The sequence below is a fragment of the Chinchilla lanigera genome, unplaced genomic scaffold (assembly GCF_000276665.1).
Source record: "Chinchilla lanigera isolate Chin_1 unplaced genomic scaffold, ChiLan1.0 scaffold00054, whole genome shotgun sequence".
In the NCBI taxonomy this organism is placed as follows: domain Eukaryota; kingdom Metazoa; phylum Chordata; class Mammalia; order Rodentia; family Chinchillidae; genus Chinchilla; species Chinchilla lanigera.
Window position 1 is genome coordinate 2,998,540 of NW_004955455.1, and position 19,372 is coordinate 3,017,911.

Here is a 19,372-nt window from a genome sequence, read left to right on the forward strand (position 1 = left end):
ATATAGCCCTGGATTCAATCCCCTACAGTATCACCCAAAAAAAAAAAAAAAAAAAAGGGGGGAAGAAAAAAAAACCAGCTGGAAAAGGAGGGACACAGAGTATTTAGGAGCTGACCAGGCCAGGGATGGTGGACAGAGCAAAAGAGTGGCTGGGGATGCAAGGGCTTTGCTTTGACCTTGGCTCATGAGAAGAGTCCTTGGGTAGATGTGTATGGAAGCAGGAAAAAGTACGGTAGAACCAAAAAACAAAGGTAGGTAAAAAAAGGAGACAAAGAAAACCATAACTAAAATATTGTACTTTTAAGAAGACTGTAACATCTGGGACACAAAGTTACCCAAGGCAATCCTTATCAGCATTCTTTAGGATAATATATTCTTCTTTCCTTCCAGATCCTTCACACCCCAAATTTCTTACAAATATTGTAAGCCCAAAGTAAAGAGCAGGAAACTGATCTTGAGATAAAGGAACAAGTTGAAAGAATTCAAAGAATGCTTAAATTACCCATCTTAAAACAAAAACCTGAGCTCTAACCTTTCACCTATAAAATGGGCCATTATCATTCTGGGGGAAAGACCATCTTTTTCATAGATTTCCACCCTCTCAAGAGAAACATAAATGTTGTCAGTTCCAAAAGATAAAGGCTGTGAGTTCCAAAAGTCTCATTTCTCTGAATCTCCCTATTTCACCCTTGTGTGTATACTCTTAAAATTATGCCTAATAAAGCAAGGCATGGTGGTACACACCCATAATCCCAGCACCTGAGAGGCTGAGGCAGGAGGATCGGCACACTTGAGGGCACCATGAACTACAAGATGAGTTCAAGGCCAGTCTGAAAGACACAGTAAGATGCTCTCTCAAAGATAAATAAATAAATAAATAATCTGCCTAATAAATCCTTACCAGGCCTCTTACTCACCAGTCCTAAAAATTCTTTTCCTGTGACAGGAATCAGAGAACCTTAGCACTCAGAAGGTTGAGGCAGAAGGATCTTGAGTTCAAGGACCTCAACTTACAAGGCAAGTCTGATGCCAGCCTGAACTACATGGTGAGACCCTGTCACAAACAAAACAAAACAAAACAAAAGAAACGAAAAGCCAGGTGTGGTGATGTACATCTGTAATTCCAACATTTGTTAGGCTGAGGTAGGAAGATCACAAATTGAAGGCCAACCTGGCCTACACTGCAAATTTAGGACCAGACGGCAAGACCCTGTTTCAAAAAAATATATATTTAAAAAAGAAAAAAGAAAACAAAATACCCACAGTGGAAGGAGCTATTTGTAGGCACTAAAACTATAAAATTCCAAAAAGCAAGAAGTATGAGAAATCTTCATGACTTCCAGCCAAGCAACAGTTTCTCAGATATGATGGGACAAATCTAAGTAATGAAGAAGAAAAGGAAAAAAACAACAAAACTGGACATCATCAAATTTCAAAAGTCTGGTCAGGTAAGGTAGTACACACCTATAATCCCAGCACTCTGGGAGGCTGAAGCAGGAGGACAGCAAATACAAACCCTGCCTGGGCAATTTAGCAACTTAGTGAGAACTTGTCTCAAAATTAAAAAAAAAAAAAAAATTAAAAAGGCTGGGGATATAGCTCAGTACAAACACCATGGTACAAACTCCAGTGTAACAGTGTAATTAATAATAATAGTAACAACTGTATACACCAAAAAATGACATCGAACAATGAAAAACACAACCCACAGACTAGAAGTATTTACAAACATATCTGATAAGGAACCGTTTCTCAAATACATATAATGAAAAGACATGCAATGCAATTAAGAAATGACACAAAAGTGGATGTAGCTCAGTGGTAAAGCACTTATCGAGCATGCACAAAGTCCTAGCTTCAATCACCAGAGCATGTACACACACACCCCACACACATGCGCACACACATGCAAGCACAAAAGCTCCCTTTTGATGAATGTGACTGTGCATACAATCCTAGCCCTCAGGAGGCTATGGCAAAGGGATCATGAACTCAGGACCACCTGGGCTGCATAATGACAATGTTTCAAAATAAAACAAAACAGAACACAACAAAAGGATATAGCCCTTGCAGAAAGTAGTTTGGCAATTCCTTACGAAGTCAAACATACAGCTGGATGATGGTGCCACCGGTACTCCCAGTGTTCTAGGACAGGGGCCCCAACCAGGACCAGGGCCACATAGCAGAAGGTGAATTGCAGGCAAGTGAAGCTTCATCTGGACTAACAGCTACTCCCCATTGCTCACATTACCACCTGAGCTCCACCTCCTGTCAGATCAGCAGCAGGTTTAGAGCCTTCTAGAAACCTGAACTCCACTGTCAACTGCACATGAGAAGGATCTAGGTTATGTACTTCTTTTCTTATGACTGTAAGCCTTGATGATCTGAGGTGGACCTGAGGCTGTGATGCTAGATGGTGACCAGCTGCAAATACAGATTAACATTAGCTAAGAGGTTTGTCTGTTTATTTGTTTTTTTGTAGTTCAGACTGGCTTTGAACCCACTACGTAGCTTAAGCTGCATTGAACTTGTGGCAACTCGCCTGCCTAAGCCTCCCAAGTGGTGAGATTACAGGCATATGCCACAATGCCCAATTAGCCAAGAGGCTGGACTGCACAACGACCATAATAAATCACTTGCAGACTCATATCAAAATCTTGTCAGTGAGTAGCAAGTGACAATTAAGCTGCCCCTAGTGACACGTTCTATAGTGGCTAGTAAGTTGATTCTACACTGCATCTGGAAGCAGGCTTTAAGTCAGATTCTGACACTTATTTTAGTCCACTTGTGGCCCACCCTATATTTTATTTACCACTTCTATTTGTGCCTCTTTCCTGCCCTGTGTACTTCTCTCAGTCACAGATTCAGGAAGGCCACAAGCTAACCCTAGCCAAAGTAAGTAAAAAACAAACATCACAGGAGAACTTCTTTGAAAGGGTGGAAAGATCCAATGATGAGACAATTAAAGGCTCTATAAAAGAGAGCCCTCTATAAAAGAAAATATAGCAAGGCATGGTGGTGCACACCTGTAATCCTAGCACTTGGGAGTCTGAGGCAACAGGATCATCATGAGTTCAAGGCCAGCCCTGGCTACATAGTGATTTCAAAACCAGGCTAGACTACATAGCAAAATTCAGTCTCAAATAACCAAAAACAACAACAAAAGGTTAAAACTAGCTCTAAATATTTACCTCTAAATTTAATGTTGTTTCCTCCTTTTTTTTTTGGTACCGGGAATCAAACTCAGGACCTTGCACTTGCCAGGCAGGTGCTGTGCCACTGAGCTATTTCCCTAGTCCTTTTTTTTGAGACAGGGTCTCACTATGCAGTTCAGGCTGGCCTTGGACACACTATGTAAATTAGGCTGGCCGTGAACTCACTGTGATCCTCCTGCCTCAGCCTCCGGAGTACTGGGATTACTTTTTTTTTTTTTTTACTATCTTTTCAAGTCATTAAAGTTGACAGTTAAGTAAAATGGAAGGGTGGTAAATGAGAAGGTACAAAGTAGCATATTAATCATTCATTTCTTAGTATTATTTTCTATATCAAGTTTTGTTTTGTTATTTTTTGGAGATAGGATCCCGTATGTATTCTAAATCAGCCTTGAATTGGCTATGTATCCCAGGCGAGCCTTAAACCTGCAATCCTCCTGCCTGAGCCTCCTGAATGCTGAGATCACAGACACGCACCACAATACCCAAATCAATTTTTTTTTTTCTGGTACCAGGAATTGAACTCATGACCTTGCACTTGCCAGGCAGGCACTGTGCTGCTGAGCTAAATCCCCAGCCCCTAAATATTTTAAAATATGAAGTCATTTTAATGTAAAAGAAAAGAAAAAGACTACTTTAAACATACTTATAGCAAAAACTATCAGGACCATGGCATGTCAGAGACGATCAATGTATTAAAATTACATTGTTGGCTATCTGGAGACAAAAAACAAGTAATAAACAGAAGCAATGAATATATTCCCTATTCTAAACTGAGCTGATGCTCTCATAGAAATTATTTTTGTTTGTGTTTTTTGTTTTTGAGACAGGGTCTTGCTTTGTAGTGTAGACTGGCCTCAAACTCACAGTGACCCTTCTGCCTCAGTATCCCAAGTGCTGGGATTACAGGAATGCACAGCCATGCCAGGCCTACCATTGCCCCTTTTATTTTTCATTACTGTCAAACTCCAGAATTATTCCATGAATGTCCTAAGCTTTTCTGCTGCAACAACCTTCTACAACTAACTTTTTCTGAACAATTCATGATACTGCAAACGAAAAGGACTTACCAAGATTGGAGAATCCTTCCTGAAGAGCCCATAGCCGAGCCCAAGGGGCAGGAACAGGTTCCTCGGGTTCTTGGTCCTCAGGAATAGAACAGAGTTCCTGAGTAGATACTGTCTCTAAGGAGCTCAGTGTCCCAGAGCTGGACTGAGAGGACTGGCTGGAGGTGGGCAACGTGCTGGTGGAGGAGCTAGATGTGCTTGGGGACTGTGACGAGGACCCGTGCGACTGTGAAGCAAGCCCGGGAGACTGGGAGAAGCTGCCTCGGGACTGGGTGAAGCCACCTGGGCTCTGTGAACTGGTACCACTGCCGTGAGCCTGTGAGGAGGTACTGGGGCAGGACTGCTGACTCTCTGCGTCGGGCTCCGTAGACATTGCAACCTCAAAAAGTAAGCATCCAATTATAAGGTCAATTTCACAGACTAAGACTTATCTCAGGACTTCAAGTTCGAGCGTGAAGAATGGGCACATTATCATGGCAAAAGAAAAAAAAAAAAAAAAGCCAGACATGGGAGCACACACCTGTAATCTCAGCACTCCGAAAAACTCAAACTGAGGCAGGAGGATCACCATGAGTTCGAGGCCATCCTGGGCTACATAGAGGGTTCAAGGCCAGCCTGCACTACATAACGAGAACATCTCAAAAGGACCAAAATAAGAACAAAATAAAAATTCAGGGCAAGCATGCTCTGCAAGTCCTAACAGACAAGCATGGTGATGGCACACTTGTAATCCCAGCTACTCAGGAGTCTGACCCAGGAGAACGGACAGTTCAAGCCCAATGTAGGCAATTTAAGACCTTGTTTTCAAAATAAGAAATAAAAAGGGCTAAGGTTGTAGCTCAGTAGGACAGCACTTGCCTAACATGAGCAATACACTTGGTTCAATCCTAAGTATCTACAAGGAAAAGAAAAGAAAAAACAGAATACTACCAGTCCACCCATGGTTCTTCTGAGCTGAACTTTTTTGGGGGGTGGTGAGGGGACATTGGGAATCTAACTCACACTTGCCAGGCATGTGCTGCACCACTGAGCTAAATCCTCAACCCCTGCACTGAACTTTTCATAAGATCACTTTCATTGGATCAGACACAAAACACAGAAAGAAATACCAAAAGAAAACTATTTGAATTATTTGAAGGATACAAGTAAGTATATGGCAATGAAATTAAAGGGCATGGTAGTGCATGCCTGTAATCCCAGCACTTGGGAGGCTGAGGCAGAAGGATCACAAGTTCAGGGCCAGCTTGGGCTACACAGCGAGTTCGAGGCCACCTGAACTACAAGGCATGACCCTGTCTCAATAAACAAATAAAAAAAGGCAAAAAAGCATCCATGCACACAATTTTTTTAAAATTATAAATGAAATAAACTTACAATTAACACTACCCTTAAATTTCATGCATATTTTGGAAAATAAAGGAAAGTGTCAGGTCACCTGGATAGAAGGCAACTAAAAAGAAACTGTATAGTAACTCCCTTTGCCACTTCAGGGGATCATTTGCATGAAATATTGATACTCCTTCTACCCCTTGGCATTCTCCAGGAAGGTAGGAACCGTGTTCATGTAGATCCACAGCCAGCTGAGTCCACTTAATAAGGCCGAACACAAACACAAATCTAAACAACTCCACCTAACTCTTTGCTAACTGGGAGCTATTCTTATTGGAAAAAAAAAGAAATGAACGCTGGGGCTGGGGATTTAGCTCAGCGGCACAGCACTTGCCTGGCAAGCGTGAGGTCGTGAGTTCGATTCCAGGTACCAGGAAAAAAAACAAACAAACAAAAAAAAGAGAGAAATGAACGCAAAACACTCCAGCATGCCAATTATGAAGAATCTAAGAGGCCTTACAAGTTCCACACAACCTTTCCTTCTGTTAAATAGCGAAACCTGAAGCCAGGTGTGGTGGAACATGTGGTGGCAGAGGCAGGAGGATCACCACAAATTTGAAGCCAGCCTGGGCTACACAGTAAGTTCAAAGCCAGTTTGAAATACATAGCGATACCCGTGTAAAATAAAACAAAATCCAGAGAACCTTGCGTCCCAAGGAAGACTGGTGCCCCCTTATCCTCTCCTTGCCACCCCATCCCACACACTTATTTATGGGCACCAGCACATCCTACAAGTCAGCACGTTTTCAGCTCTGTAGCACGTAGCGGCTAAAACTGCGTTCTCATAAATAGTTCAGGGAAAGAAACTAAAGAATGATCATAATTGTATAATCTAAAGAATGATCATAATTGTATAAACTAATGTTTATACAAGTAACATCACTCTGGTATTGAAGATCGCAACTCTGTTCCTTTTCATCCTGCATCCCCAGGCCTGTTCATGTTTAAGTAACAGAAAGTCAATTTCACCTCGAAGATCATCTACAAAGGGAGTCGCCCACGCACTCACTTCCACCTCAAAAATCCAATAAAAAACGGAAGCTAGAGAGATTACACTTTCATAAACTCTGAGGATGGGACTCGAACCCTCTAGCACCCAGGAGATGTTTCCCACTATGACTCACCGCGTGAGCCCACCAAAAGCCCCAGGCTCCACGCAGCCACCGGCAGCAGAGTGGCGCTAAACCAGCAGATACAAACTCCACCCTCAGCCAATCAAAACGCCCTCTACCGCTACCGGACCAATGAAAAGCAACGGATGTGACCGGCACGCGTGACACCAACGCTTGCTGGGAGTTGTAGTTCAAAAGGCACGGCATGACTCAGCCACCGAGCTTCCCCCAAGTGACCCCGCCCCCTTAGCTCTCTCTCCAATCAGCCGCACTAGTCTGGTCGGCGGTCTTGGCTTCTTCCCCAACAGGTGACCCCGGCCCAAATGTGGGGCGGGAGGGCCGGGGCCTTGCTTCGGGGATGGGGTCGGCGGCTGGCGGGGGCCGCCGGAAGGAGACCGCTAAGCGGCAACGCTGCCTCGCAGACAGGAAGCAGCGCGCTGCAGTGTTGGAAGTGCGGCGGGCCAGGGGACCCTGCACGGGGAGACGGGTTCTTCTGCCCGCAGTGCCGCGCGCTGCAACCACCTGACCCCACTCGAGACTACTTCAGCCTCATGGACTGGTACGCGCGGCGGCTTCGGGAGTCGGGACGCGAGCGACGTCAGGGGCTGGCCTGCGTGAGGGGAGGGTGGGCGGGTTGGGACGCGCCTGGGCTGGTCAAGTAGGTGGGCGGAGCACCAGAGAGCCGGGCTGGAGCGGGGTCACGAGGGGGGAAGTGAGGGGCGGGGACTGGGGAAGGGACACAGTGGAAGCGGCTTGGGAGTGGAGAGGTGGGGAATGAAGGAACTAGAGGGACGGGGTTTTCCTGGAGGGGCGGAGCTCGAGGGAAGGGGCCGGGTCAAAAAAGCTTGACTTAGGCTTGAGGCTTTCAAGAGAGAAGTATTGTACGGAAGCGCCTTCCAAGATGAGGGACTAAGGGGCCTTAGCTCAGTGGCAGGGCGTTTGCGTAGCTTGCAAGAGCCCCTGGTGTTTTGAACTCAGCGAAGCAAAACAGAACAAAAATTACATACTGTATATGGGAGTAAAAGCACAAACAAGATTGTGGGCAAGGCCATAGAGGGATGGGAAGTAGAGGCAGAGTGGAGGAAATGGAGACTTTCCCCTTGTTTCCCCTTGAAGATTGAGAAGTTTGGAAAGAGAAGGGTAAGTGTGGGCATAGCTGAACTGGTGAGGAAATAGGGCAGGCTTTGGGAGGAGAAAAGGAACGGGTTTGGGTTGAAACAAACTGCCCACCTTGTTCCCACCTCATGGTCTTTGCACTTGCGTGCAGCCTGGATGACTCTTTTCTCCGCGGCATTACTTTGTCTGACCTTGACCTGTTTTCCTTCATAGCAGTTACCACGTTTTTCAGATTATCTCTTGCTTAATCGTCCCCATAAAAACAGGAGACAGCCCTGTAATACATAACCCTATAAATATTTATTGCATGAGTTTCATCTCCCAATTTTCTTCCAGCAACCGCTCCTTCAGAATTGACACCACAAAGCTCCAGCATAGGTACCAGCAACTACAGCGTCTTGTCCACCCGGATTTCTTCAGCCAGAGGTCTCAGGTATTTTATTGTATTTCCCCAAACACGTGTGCATACAGAGTGGGTGGCAGTGGCCTTGTAATTATGCTGTTATTAGGGACAGAGTTAGATAATGACCTCCACCCTACTGCAGCCTGACCCCAACAAGCCAGGCCCTTGAGATATCCGCTTACAGCTTTTCTCTGCCTTTCTAGACAACTTAGAAAAAGAAAGATACCTCATATAACACCAGTTCTATGTACTTTGGCCACTTCCTTGGGTGCCTGCCCATCAGCATATTATAAAAATTTGGGCATAGTGGTGCATGCCTGTAATCACAGGTACTGAAGAGGCTGAGGCAGAGGAATCTCAAATTAGAGGCTAGCCTGGCCAATTTAGTGAGACCTTTTCTGAAAATAAAAAATAAAAAGGGCTTGGGAAGTAGCTCAGTGCTCCCTGAGCTCAATACCTAGTACCACAAAAAAATAATAATAAATAAGGCCAGGCTTGGTGGGACATACATGTAATTGCAGCACGCAGGAGGTTGGGGTGAGGGGCTCTCAAATTTGAGGCCAGCCTGGGTTACATAGGGAGTTTTAGGCTAGCTTGGACTACAGAGCAAGACCCTGACTCAAAACAAAAATTAAATGAAAAGCGCTGAGGAAATAGTTCAATGTTCCCTGGTTTCACCTGTGGTACTACAAGGGAAATAAATGAATTTAAGAATACTGATTTCAGTGGTAATAAGACTATATTCATTTTTAACAGACTGAAAAGGACCTAGCAGAGAAGCATTCAACACTGGTGAATGATGCCTATAAGACTCTTCTGGCCCCCTTGAGCAGGGGACTATACCTAGTAAGGTGATTTCCCAACCTGTCTTTGTGTGACTTTGTCTTGCTCATTGTCATGTAGGACAGTTGCTTCCCCTGTATTCCATAGAAAAGTGCTTGAAACTTGAGTTAATCCAAGATCCCAGTGATATATAGCCTGAAAGATATTATACAAAGAAAAAAAAATACTGCGTAAGTATAGCTTTGTCTATTTTTTGTAAATCTTGCTTGTCCCAGTTGCATTGTTTTAACTATGTTCTGTAAGTTTAAAGAATTTGATGATGATAGTTTGTCAAGTTTTTCCCCCTGAGTGGTATTATATTCTGAATGGAGAACAGGATGTACTGAATTTGACCATAATTTCTTGAACCAAACTTATTTTTCTCCTTTTTCCATAATAGCTAAAGCTCTGTGGAACAGAGATTTCTGAAGGGACAGATTATGAAATGGACAGTCAGTTCCTCATGGAAATAATGGAAATTAATGAAAAACTTGCAGAAGCTCAAAATGAAGCTGCCATAAAAGAGATTGAATCCACTGTCAGAGGTAAAAGATAAAATACCACCGGATGCATTGTGTTGCTATTATGAGTCAAGGTTAAATGAGACACAATCATAAAGACTATATGTATATTGATCCAGGAAGTATTTTTTATCTGGATCATACTAATACCATTTTGTCTAGAAGTTAAATTTACAGCATTTCTAATCCTAGGAAGGCAGCCTTAAATGAAGACTATAATTATATTTTGCAGGTTGCAGTGATCTTTTCCACTCATGACATCATTTAGATACTATTATCTCTACCAAGGAAATCATGTCCCAGAAGTTTACAGAAATGTCCAACACCACACAGCAGACATGCAGCAGGGCAAACATTGAACCTTGATCTCCTGACTCATATTATTTGTCTTCTACTTTCTTTCATAACATGTTAATTGGGGGGGAAACTAATAGCATATAGAGATTTATTTTAAAGAATTAGCTCCTATGCTTATATGGACTGTCACATCAAAATGTATAGGGCAGGCCAGCAGGCTGTAAAGTCAAGTCAGATTTCTGTGTTATAGTCTTAAATTGAATTCCTTCTCCACTTAACTTGTACTTACACTTACTGCTTTTACTTGATTGGATGAGGCCTGTTATGATTTGTGTCTAGACATCTCCCTAAACATTCATGCAGTCATAGGGCTTTTTCTTAGGTGGCTGAATCTAGAGTGTATGATGTGGGGATTAACAGCGTGTGATCAGTTCACTGACTGGTTTGGTACCACCCTAATCCCAGCAGCCTAGACAGAGTATAAAAGGGGCAGAAAGACCCTATTAAGCTTGGCTGTTGCTTTCGCTGTCTCCCGCCCCATAAATTGTTGCCCCTCTACTGTGTGCCACCCTGCCTTGGAACCAGCCAATTAAGGACTGAAACCTCTACAAACTGTGAGCTAATAACGCTATCCTCCTTTAATTTTGGGTGATGAGTATTTTGTCCCAGCAATAAACAAAAGTAAGACAAAGTTCTCCCACAGTATCAAAGTTACTCTTTACTTAGTCATCTGAGGGGTAGGGATGCAACACAATGATAAGAACATGTGACTAGCATGTAGAATGCCCTGGGTTTGATTTATAGCAGTACAAATATGTCATACATATACAAATATATATATATGTACAGCCAACCAGTTCTAAAGAGCAACAGCTATAGTAGTGTTTGATCAACAGCTGGGCATCCCAGCCTACCCAAGTTGACACATAACAGTCATTCCACATGGAGAAGTTTCCAAGGTTCTTGTGTAGATTATATGCACTTGTGTATTTTCACAGATTTACAGTGTGCCTAATGTGTATCAAACACTATGCATGACAGTGAAGGAACAGCAGGCAACAAAAATGACATGGCTGTGCGGAGGGAGTTAAGGCCAGCCTGAACTACATAGCAAAACCCTGTCTGAAACAAAAGAGCCATGACGCAAGCTGAGCGTGGTTATACACACCTGTAATCCCAGCTTAGGCAGAAGTTTGAGCTCAGTCTGGGCAGCTTAGTGACCTAACAAGACTGTGTCTCAAAATAAAAAATAAAAAGAGATGTAGCTTTATTGTACCACCAAAAAAGATAGTCATGCTCCATCCCTTCACAGAGTTTATATATTCTAACTCAATGTATCCAAAATGGAACTGATCTGTCTCCTCTGTCTCACCGCCAAAACAACCTATTCCTCCTAGTGTTCCTTTTCTAAGTGTTCAACACGATAGGAGGAAACCTCAGGGCAGCCAGGAAGCAAAAAAAAAAGAGTAGGAGCCAGGCTTCCACTGTGTTCTTCAAGGGCATGCTCTCAGTAAGCCATTTCCTTCACCTCTTAAAAGCTGCACCATCCCCAGTAGCACTGCAGGCAGGGGACCAAGCCTTTGCCACACAAAGGCCTCTGGGGGACACTTGTCCACAATTATGGCAGCCTTTGTCCTACCCTGATTTTTTAAAATTATTCTATAGCCATTTTATAAGCCCTAGTGATTGCCTCTCAGATCTTTCATAGGTAGAAAAACAGTGTGACTAGAGTCACCCAGTTTTGTGTTAAGTAGCAGCTAATATCATGGTATCTGCAGAGACAAAGGTGAAAAAGCCTTAACCTTGAATCCAGTGCCTTACAGTATCGAAAGCAGTATGATTACAAAGTATTATTGCTTCATATCATGTCTATTTAAGTAGAAAAACTCAAATAATGGTTTTCTCTTTCAGTTAAACAAAAAGAATTTACTGAAAATGTGAGCAGAGCTTTTGAACAAGGTACTTCATTTCTTGACTTTCTTAAATGTGGAATGAAATTGTAAGTGTTGAGATATAACCATTTATTCAATAAGTAGTTATTATATGCATACCTTGTAATAGGTACATGTGGAGATAGAAAATGTATATAAATCTGGGAGAGTACTTTCGCAGCATACACAAGGTCCTAGGTTCAATCCCTAGTACCACCAAAAAATAAGAAGGAGGAAGATGAAAGTAAACTTGGGTTAGTTGTACATGTATATTGCAAACCCTAGGGCAACTGCTAAAAAATAGTGGAAAAAAGGAAATACGTAACTGACACACTGAAAAAAGTAAGAAAGTAAAATCATATAAGATGTTCATCCAGGTGTGGTGGTACATACCTGTAATCCCAGTACTTGGTATGCTGAAGCAGGATTACTGCAAGTTCAAAGCCAGCCTGGGCTACATAGTGAGTTCAAGGAGACTGAACTGCATAGAAAGACCCTGTCTCAAAAAAACAGGGAAAAAAAATGTTCAACCACTCAGGCATGGTGGCACATACCTGTAATCCCTGCACTGGGAAATCTGAGGCAAGAGGATCATGAGTTTAAGGCTAACTAGGGCTATATAACCGGATCTTGTCTTTTTAAAAAAAGGAATTTTTAAAAACTAGGCACAATGGCACACACCTGTAGCCCTAGTTACTTGGGAAGATTATAATGTCAAGGCCAGTCTGGGCAATTTATTGAGACCCTGTCAATAAAATTAAAGATTTTTAAAATGGCTGAGGATGTAGCTCAGTGGTAGGGCACTGCTGGGGTTGATCTCCAGTACTGAAAAAAAATAAAAAAGGAAACTGGGCATGGTGGCACATACTTGTAGCCCCAGCACTAGAGAGGCTGGAGCAGGAGGATCTCAAGTTCAAGGTCCACTTGAGCTGTATACATAGCAATTTTCAGGACCAGCCTATGCAACAGAGCAAGACCCAGTATTTAAGAAGAAAAATTTTCAAAAAGGAAAAAATAGGAACAACAGTTAGAAAACAGTAGTAAATGAGGTAGATATTAATCCAACTATATCTGTAATCACTTCGAACATCAGTTGTCTAAATGCATCAAGTATTGTTTTGTTTTGTGAGACAGGGTTTCATGTAGTACACGCTAGCCTTGAACTCACTATATATCCCATGCTGGCCTCAAATTCCTAGCAATTCTCTTGCCTCAGCCTCCTATGTGCTGGGATTACAGGCATGTGCCACCATGCCTGGCTAAATGCACCAATTAAAACCCAGAGATTGTCAGTAGATCAAAAAACAAGAGTGGGCCTGGGGATATAGTTCAGTGGTAGAGTGCCATCCTGGCTATATAGCCAGACCTTGTTTTTTTAAAAAAAATAAAAGCTGGGAGTGGTAGGACGTACCTGTAATCCCATCTACTTGGGAAGAATATAATGTCAAGACCAGCATGGGCAATTTATTGAGACTCTGTTTTTAAAATGAAAAATTTTAAAAATCACCTAGCACACATGAGGCCCTGGGTTCAATCTCCAGTACCACATAAAAAAGGAAGGTAAAGAAAAGGTTAACATGGTAAAATTTTATGTTCTGTATATGTATTTTACCCTAATGTAAAAATGTTTACATACCAAAAATACTTCATTAAATTTGTAAAGTGGAGGCTTGGGATGTGCCTCAGTGGTAGTGCTTTCTTGGTATTCATTAGGCCCTGGGTTTGATCCTCAACACTGTGAAAGACAAAGAGCACAACCATGGTCTTCGAAGTTCCTAGTAGCCCCTTTGCCATTATATCTCTCTTTGAAAATAACTGCTGTCTTGAATTTGTATTAATCATTCTTTTGGTTTTCTTGATCAGATCTTTGTAATCATACGTGAAAACAGCAGTCTGTCACTTAGTGTGCATATTTTGATCTTCATATAAATAGCATCATACCTTATGTGTTGTTCTCTGACTTGCCCTTTTTTTTTTCTTGTGTGGTATTGGGGATTGAACCCAGAGAGTATGAGCTACATCTTCAGCCCTTTTTATTTATTTAATTTTGAGACAGGATCTCCCTATGTTACCCGGGCTACCTCAGACTTGCTTTTTTGCATAACATTTTACTTCTGAAGTGGGTGACTGTAACATATCTTCAGTTTAGCACTCATTACCTTGTGTTATTTTTGTCTAAGTCAGGTTTCTCAACCTTGATGTCACCAACATTTTCAGTCAGATAATTCTTTGTTGTGGGAAGCTGTCCTGTACACTGTAAGATAGTATTTAGCATTATCCCTGGCTTCTACCCATTAGAAGTCTCTACTGCCTCCCTAGTTAGGACAACAGAATATTTCTCCAGAGATTCTCATACATCAGTGGGAGACAGAATCACCCCCAATAGCAAACCACTCATGTAAGGGCATCATTCACAGGGGCTGGAGCCCTCCTGAGGGCAGCTCTGTGCCTTGATGTCTGTCATAGGAGATGTATTAATCATTAGTGCTTCCGCATCCTTTTCAGGGTTGTTACCACCGTTTGTTTAGGGGAAAACTTTTAAAACACAGCAGATTTATTACTTGGGACTCTCCTAAAAAGAATCGGCTTCTCGAATTTATGTGAACCCTGTAAACAAGCATGCTCTTGGGCCTTTTTGGTTAATCTCTTTTCCCTTAACAATCCAGATATCCTCGCTCCCCTTTGCTAATTTACTGATGGGTCCTCCACAGCCCAAGGTCAGGTTTGATCTGACTGACTTAGTCAACAGAGTTGGTTTTATTCTTGCTTAAAATGAAGCCTGACATCAGTGTCTCTTGTTTATTTCAGGTGACTTTGAAAAAGCCAAGGAACTTTTAACAAAGATGAGATACTTTTCAAATGTAGAAGAAAAGATCAAGTTAAAGAAGACTCCCCTCTAATTAACTGTTAAAGTAATAAAAGTGAAGTCTCCCCCTCAAAAAATACAACAAAAACAAAACAATAAAATAAAAGTAAAGTTCCTACCAGGTGTGATAGCACATGCCTCTACACTCAGGAGGCTGAGGCAGGAGGAATGCCATGAGTTTGAGCCCAGACTAGGCTACATAGTGAGCATAGGGCAGCCTGAACTACATAGCAAGATCTTATCTCAAATAGCAAAAGCAAAACAAAAAAATAAAGTTCCTATACATTTCTTGTTTAGCCTATGCTAATAAGATTAAATATGGTGATTAGGCTTGGTGGCACACAACCTGTAATCCCTGCACTCAGGAGGCTGAGGCAGGAGGATTGCTGTGAGTTTGAAGCCAGCCTGGGCTACATAGTGAGAGCCTATCCCCCTTCCCCAAAAAAAGAGTAGGTGTGCTTCAACCACCTACTCATATATTAAATTACATTATTTTAATTTAATCTGTGGCTGGAGCATCAGTGGATGACAAAATTTGTCATGCCAGAGAAAATGGTGGACTCAGAGTTTGAATGGTCAGTTCTTCATCTGACACTGATACAACATGCCCCACCTAGGTCAAAAGATGGAGATAGAGATGAGATCAGCTTGAGGCCCTATAAAGAGAGGTCTAAAAATTTTATATAAATGGCCAGATAGTGAATATTTTAGGCTTTGTCAGCTATTTGGGATCTGTTGTAACTACTCAGTTCTCCCATTGTAGCATAAAAGCAACCATAGACTATCCAAACAAATGAAGGGGCTATGTTTCAATGAAATTTTATTTATGAGAGAGAAGTTCATTCATAAAACAGGCAGTGGGCCTAATTTGGTGATGAATTTGCCACCCTCTGCCCAAGAGCCACAACTTCTTTCTCTAATGGCATGACCTTCACTAATATAGATAGCTTCCTGTGTTACTTAGGCCTTGAGGCATTCTGTTTGGTAACAAGCAAAGAGACCTAGGAGTTTTGGATTTGTAGAAAATGTTATCAAGAATTAGTCTTGGCTGGGCCGGGGATTTAGCTCAGCAGCATAAGTGCTTACCTGGCAAGCTTGAAGTCATGAGTTCAATTTCCGGTACCAAAAAAAAAAAAAAGAAGAATTAGTCTTGGCTGGGCATGGTGTTATATGCCTATAATCCCAGCTCTCAGAAAGGCTGAGGCAGGAGGATCGAAAGCTCAAGGCCAGCTTGGGCTACACAGTGAATTCAAGGCCAGCCTGAACATAGCGAGGCCCTGTCTTTAAAAATACTCCCACCACCCCAAAAAATTAGTCTGGTATTAAACTTGACCACATTTCTGCTCCTCCTCTGGTGGAGTGGAGAAGTTTTAATCATGGTGCAGCCAGCTGACATTCTTATCACGATTTCTTTTTTTTTTTTTTTTTTTGTCTTTTTGAGACAGGGTCTCTCTGTGCAGTTCAGGCTGGCCTTGAGCTCACTTTGTAGCCCAGGCTGGTCTCGAACTCGCAACGATCCTCCTGCCTCAGCCTCCCAAGTGCTGGGATTACAGACGTGCACCACCACACCCAGCTGCTTGTCACAATTTCTGTACTCATCTAATTCAACCCAGAGCAGTTCCACCTGCCTTCCTAGATCTTTGGAAAATTAGCACAAGTTCTTGATCCATTTCCAAGGGAAAAAAAGATTGTTTTTTGTTTGTTAAGTCTCTTGATCCAGAAAGGTTAAAACAGTAAACAAAATTCTGATTAAAAATTCTGAGATGGGGCTAGGGATTTAGCTCAGTGGCACAGCACCTGCCTGGCAAACGCAAGGTAGTGAGTTCAGTTCCCGGTACCAGAAAAAAAAAAAATTCTGAGAAATAACATTCATTTTTCTCTTTCAGAGAAAAATCACTTGTTAATAACTTTAAAAGTCATAGATCTGAACCAAACTACTCCAAAAGCTTGAAACTGCGGCTCCTGTTCTTGTCTAAAAATTTATATTTTGTGACTACTTACCTAGTTATACTCAGTTAACAATTGAAGGCTTACTGATTTTTTTTCCTTACTGATCTTCAGAAGGCAAATTAATCACAGCAGCTGTTTGGCCAAAAGATTCTTGGAAATACCCTATAGTCATCACTGTACACACACACATACACATGCGCAATTTACAGTGAAGGATTACATGTCTGAAAACACTCTGGGAGTCATTTAGTCACAATGCAAGCAGATATCCCAGTTACAGTGAGTGTTTCTGTAGAGGAGGAGATGAAGCTTTGAAATACCGTGTAGACAATTTTCATTCCTTCTTCAGAACAGTGATTAGGACCAAAACAACCTGACCTCCAAAAGAAGGATGGTCAACACTGCCTTAAACACATCTTTAGAGGAACTTGAAAGAAATGTTCCCTTTACCTGTGGGGATTAGCTTCGGACGCTGCTGGACTTCCCAGCAAACCATTTCTGATTTGGGGGATAAATAAAAACGACATTGTTGGCCAGGTGTGGTGGCACATACCTGTAATCCCAGCGCTCTGTAAGTTGAAGCAAGAGGATCTCCATGAGAGCCCAGCCTGGGCTACGTGGTAAATTCAAGGCCAGCCTACGCTACATAGTGAGACCCTGTGTTACAAAATAAAGGACTGGGGTTTTAGCTCAGTGGTAGAACATTTGATTGCTTGGCATGCTTGGGTTCCATGTCTAGTACTGGGGTAGAGGGGAGCCATCCCTACCACTGCAAAAAAACAGGTGATAACTACTACCTTATTATTACCATTACTATATTTTACGGTGCTGGGGAGGGAATCGAGGGCCTTGTTCATGCAAGGCAAGCACTGTACCATTCAGGTACACCCAGAATTCTATGTTTTACCTAAGCAATAGAATCAAGCCTTTTATTACAGAGTAAATGTCCTTTTAGCAAAATTCTAACCACCTGTTCTGTATAAGAGATTAATCAGCCCTAAAAGAGATCTAGAACAGTAAGATACTTCCTGTCCATTTGGGGAAATACTTGAATACCAGTAAGTAAAACATTAAGTTCCCACTTGCACTATGTTCACTACTGTATGATTCCCTCAAGTTAAACTAGATTTGACACTTTGTAGATGAAGAAACAGGCTGCCAGAAGGTAAGAGTCAAGCTCAAACCCAGGTCTGTCTGCAAATCCTGTGCTTTTAGGGAAACTAAATTCACCACGATTAAGTACCATTCGAGCAAGTTAAACAGTGTACAAAGAGGCATCATTTACGAGCGCTTAACCATGCTGCACAGAGGCAGGATTTGATTTGAGTTCCTATTTCTTTTTCTTTTATCTTTTTTTTTTTTAACTTTTGAAGAGTAAAAGAAGGATAACAGTAATGGGGGGGCTGATTGAATTACAGACAAAGTGGTAGGAAATTATCAATGGTTGTTGTTTTACGTATTGTTATCTACAAGATAGTTTCTCAGGAAAACAAATTGATAAATAATAGTGAGCTACAAAAGTGGTAGGTTATTATCAATGGTTGTTGTATTATACTTTGGTATCTTCAAAGTTGTTTCTAAAGAAAATAAATAGAGCTATACATGAGTGACCAATTAAATAGACCATTGACTATTCTCAATGGTTGTAGGAAACATAGTAATAAACATACTTTTTTTTTTGGCTTTTTGAGACAGGGTCTTGCTATGAACTTCAGACTGGCCTTCTTAGTCCCTATTTCTAAAGCCTGTGCCTACAGCCTCACTAAGCCTAGGGAGGAACCACTCCCAGGTACAGAAACCAGATAGAAAGACCTCAGAAAAGAGTAGAATCCAAACAAGCAAAAAATAAAAATAAATAAAAATAATTTTGAAAAAGAATCCAAACAAGCAGAGAGAAGCTGTCAGATATTCCCAAGACCACCCCCAGTTTGATGATTTCCTACGGGAACTCACAGGACTCAATATATTATCCTCATGGCTGTGACTTATTACAGCAAAACAATACACAGAAGACTCTGCAAAGAGAAAAGCCTCAGGAGGCTGAGGCAGAAGGATAGTCTCAAATTCAAGGCCAGCCTGGGCTACATAGTGAGATCCTATCTCAAAATAAAAAGACAAATGTGCCTTTGGGGGATATATAAGATCCAAACCATAATACCAGCCTCCATTTGAGTCTTCTCACCTCATTAGTAGTATCAACTCAGGGTATTCCAAAGACTCTTCTTTCTGTTTTATTTTTTGGTGATGCTGGGAATTAAACTCAGGGCATTGTGCATGTACTCTACCACAAGCCTATATCCCCAGCCCATCACAAAAATACAGAATAGATTCTTCCTGTAGGAACCAGTGACAAAAACCAACAAAATGTATTATACAGCATTTGCTTTTTTGTTTTGTTTTCTTGAGACAGGTTCTTGTTGTGTAGTTCAGGGTGGCTTTGAACTCACTACAAAGCCCATGCCAGCCTCAAACTCATGGCAGTCCTCCTGCCTTAGCCTCCCAAGTAGTGGGATTACAGATGTGCATCACCAGGCATGTTTAGGAATTTTACCATCGGCATGTCAGTTTCTACAGAAGCTGGCATTCTGATAAAGATTGCATTGACTTTATAGATCAGTGTAGTCAGTATTCAGTATTAAAACATTAAGACTTTTTTTTTTTTTTTTTTTTTCCTCCGGTACCGGGA

General features: G+C 41.9%; 2 protein-coding genes across 8 annotated transcripts in view; one reads left to right on the forward strand and one right to left on the reverse strand.

Moving 5' to 3' along the window:
- Positions 1 to 9,465, reverse strand: part of Chek2 (checkpoint kinase 2) — a 38,892-nt gene extending 29,427 nt beyond the window's left edge. For 3 of the 7 annotated variants that reach the window (XM_013520375.1, XM_013520374.1, XM_013520377.1), the window contains exons 1-3: positions 6,793 to 7,008; positions 4,800 to 4,829; positions 4,283 to 4,658 (exon numbers count right to left, since the gene is read on the reverse strand). In XM_013520375.1, the coding sequence (XP_013375829.1) occupies positions 4,283 to 4,658; positions 4,800 to 4,829; positions 6,793 to 6,987 (601 nt within the window). In that variant the 5' untranslated portion in view covers positions 6,988 to 7,008. Of the gene's footprint in view, positions 1 to 917; positions 1,055 to 4,282; positions 4,659 to 4,799; positions 4,830 to 6,792; positions 7,009 to 8,010; positions 8,172 to 9,163 lie in introns of those variants that run through there. The other 4 variants (XM_013520379.1, XM_013520378.1, XM_013520376.1 and 1 more) reach the window with 3 other exon arrangements.
- Positions 7,078 to 14,854, forward strand: Hscb (HscB mitochondrial iron-sulfur cluster co-chaperone). The gene is made up of 6 exons (XM_005396163.2): positions 7,078 to 7,339; positions 8,233 to 8,329; positions 9,056 to 9,145; positions 9,522 to 9,666; positions 11,851 to 11,898; positions 14,679 to 14,854. Exons 1-6 carry the CDS (start codon positions 7,104 to 7,106, stop codon positions 14,768 to 14,770), a joined length of 708 nt encoding a protein of 235 aa, XP_005396220.1. The 5' UTR covers positions 7,078 to 7,103; the 3' UTR covers positions 14,771 to 14,854.
- Positions 14,855 to 19,372: the final 4,518 nt, after the last annotated feature.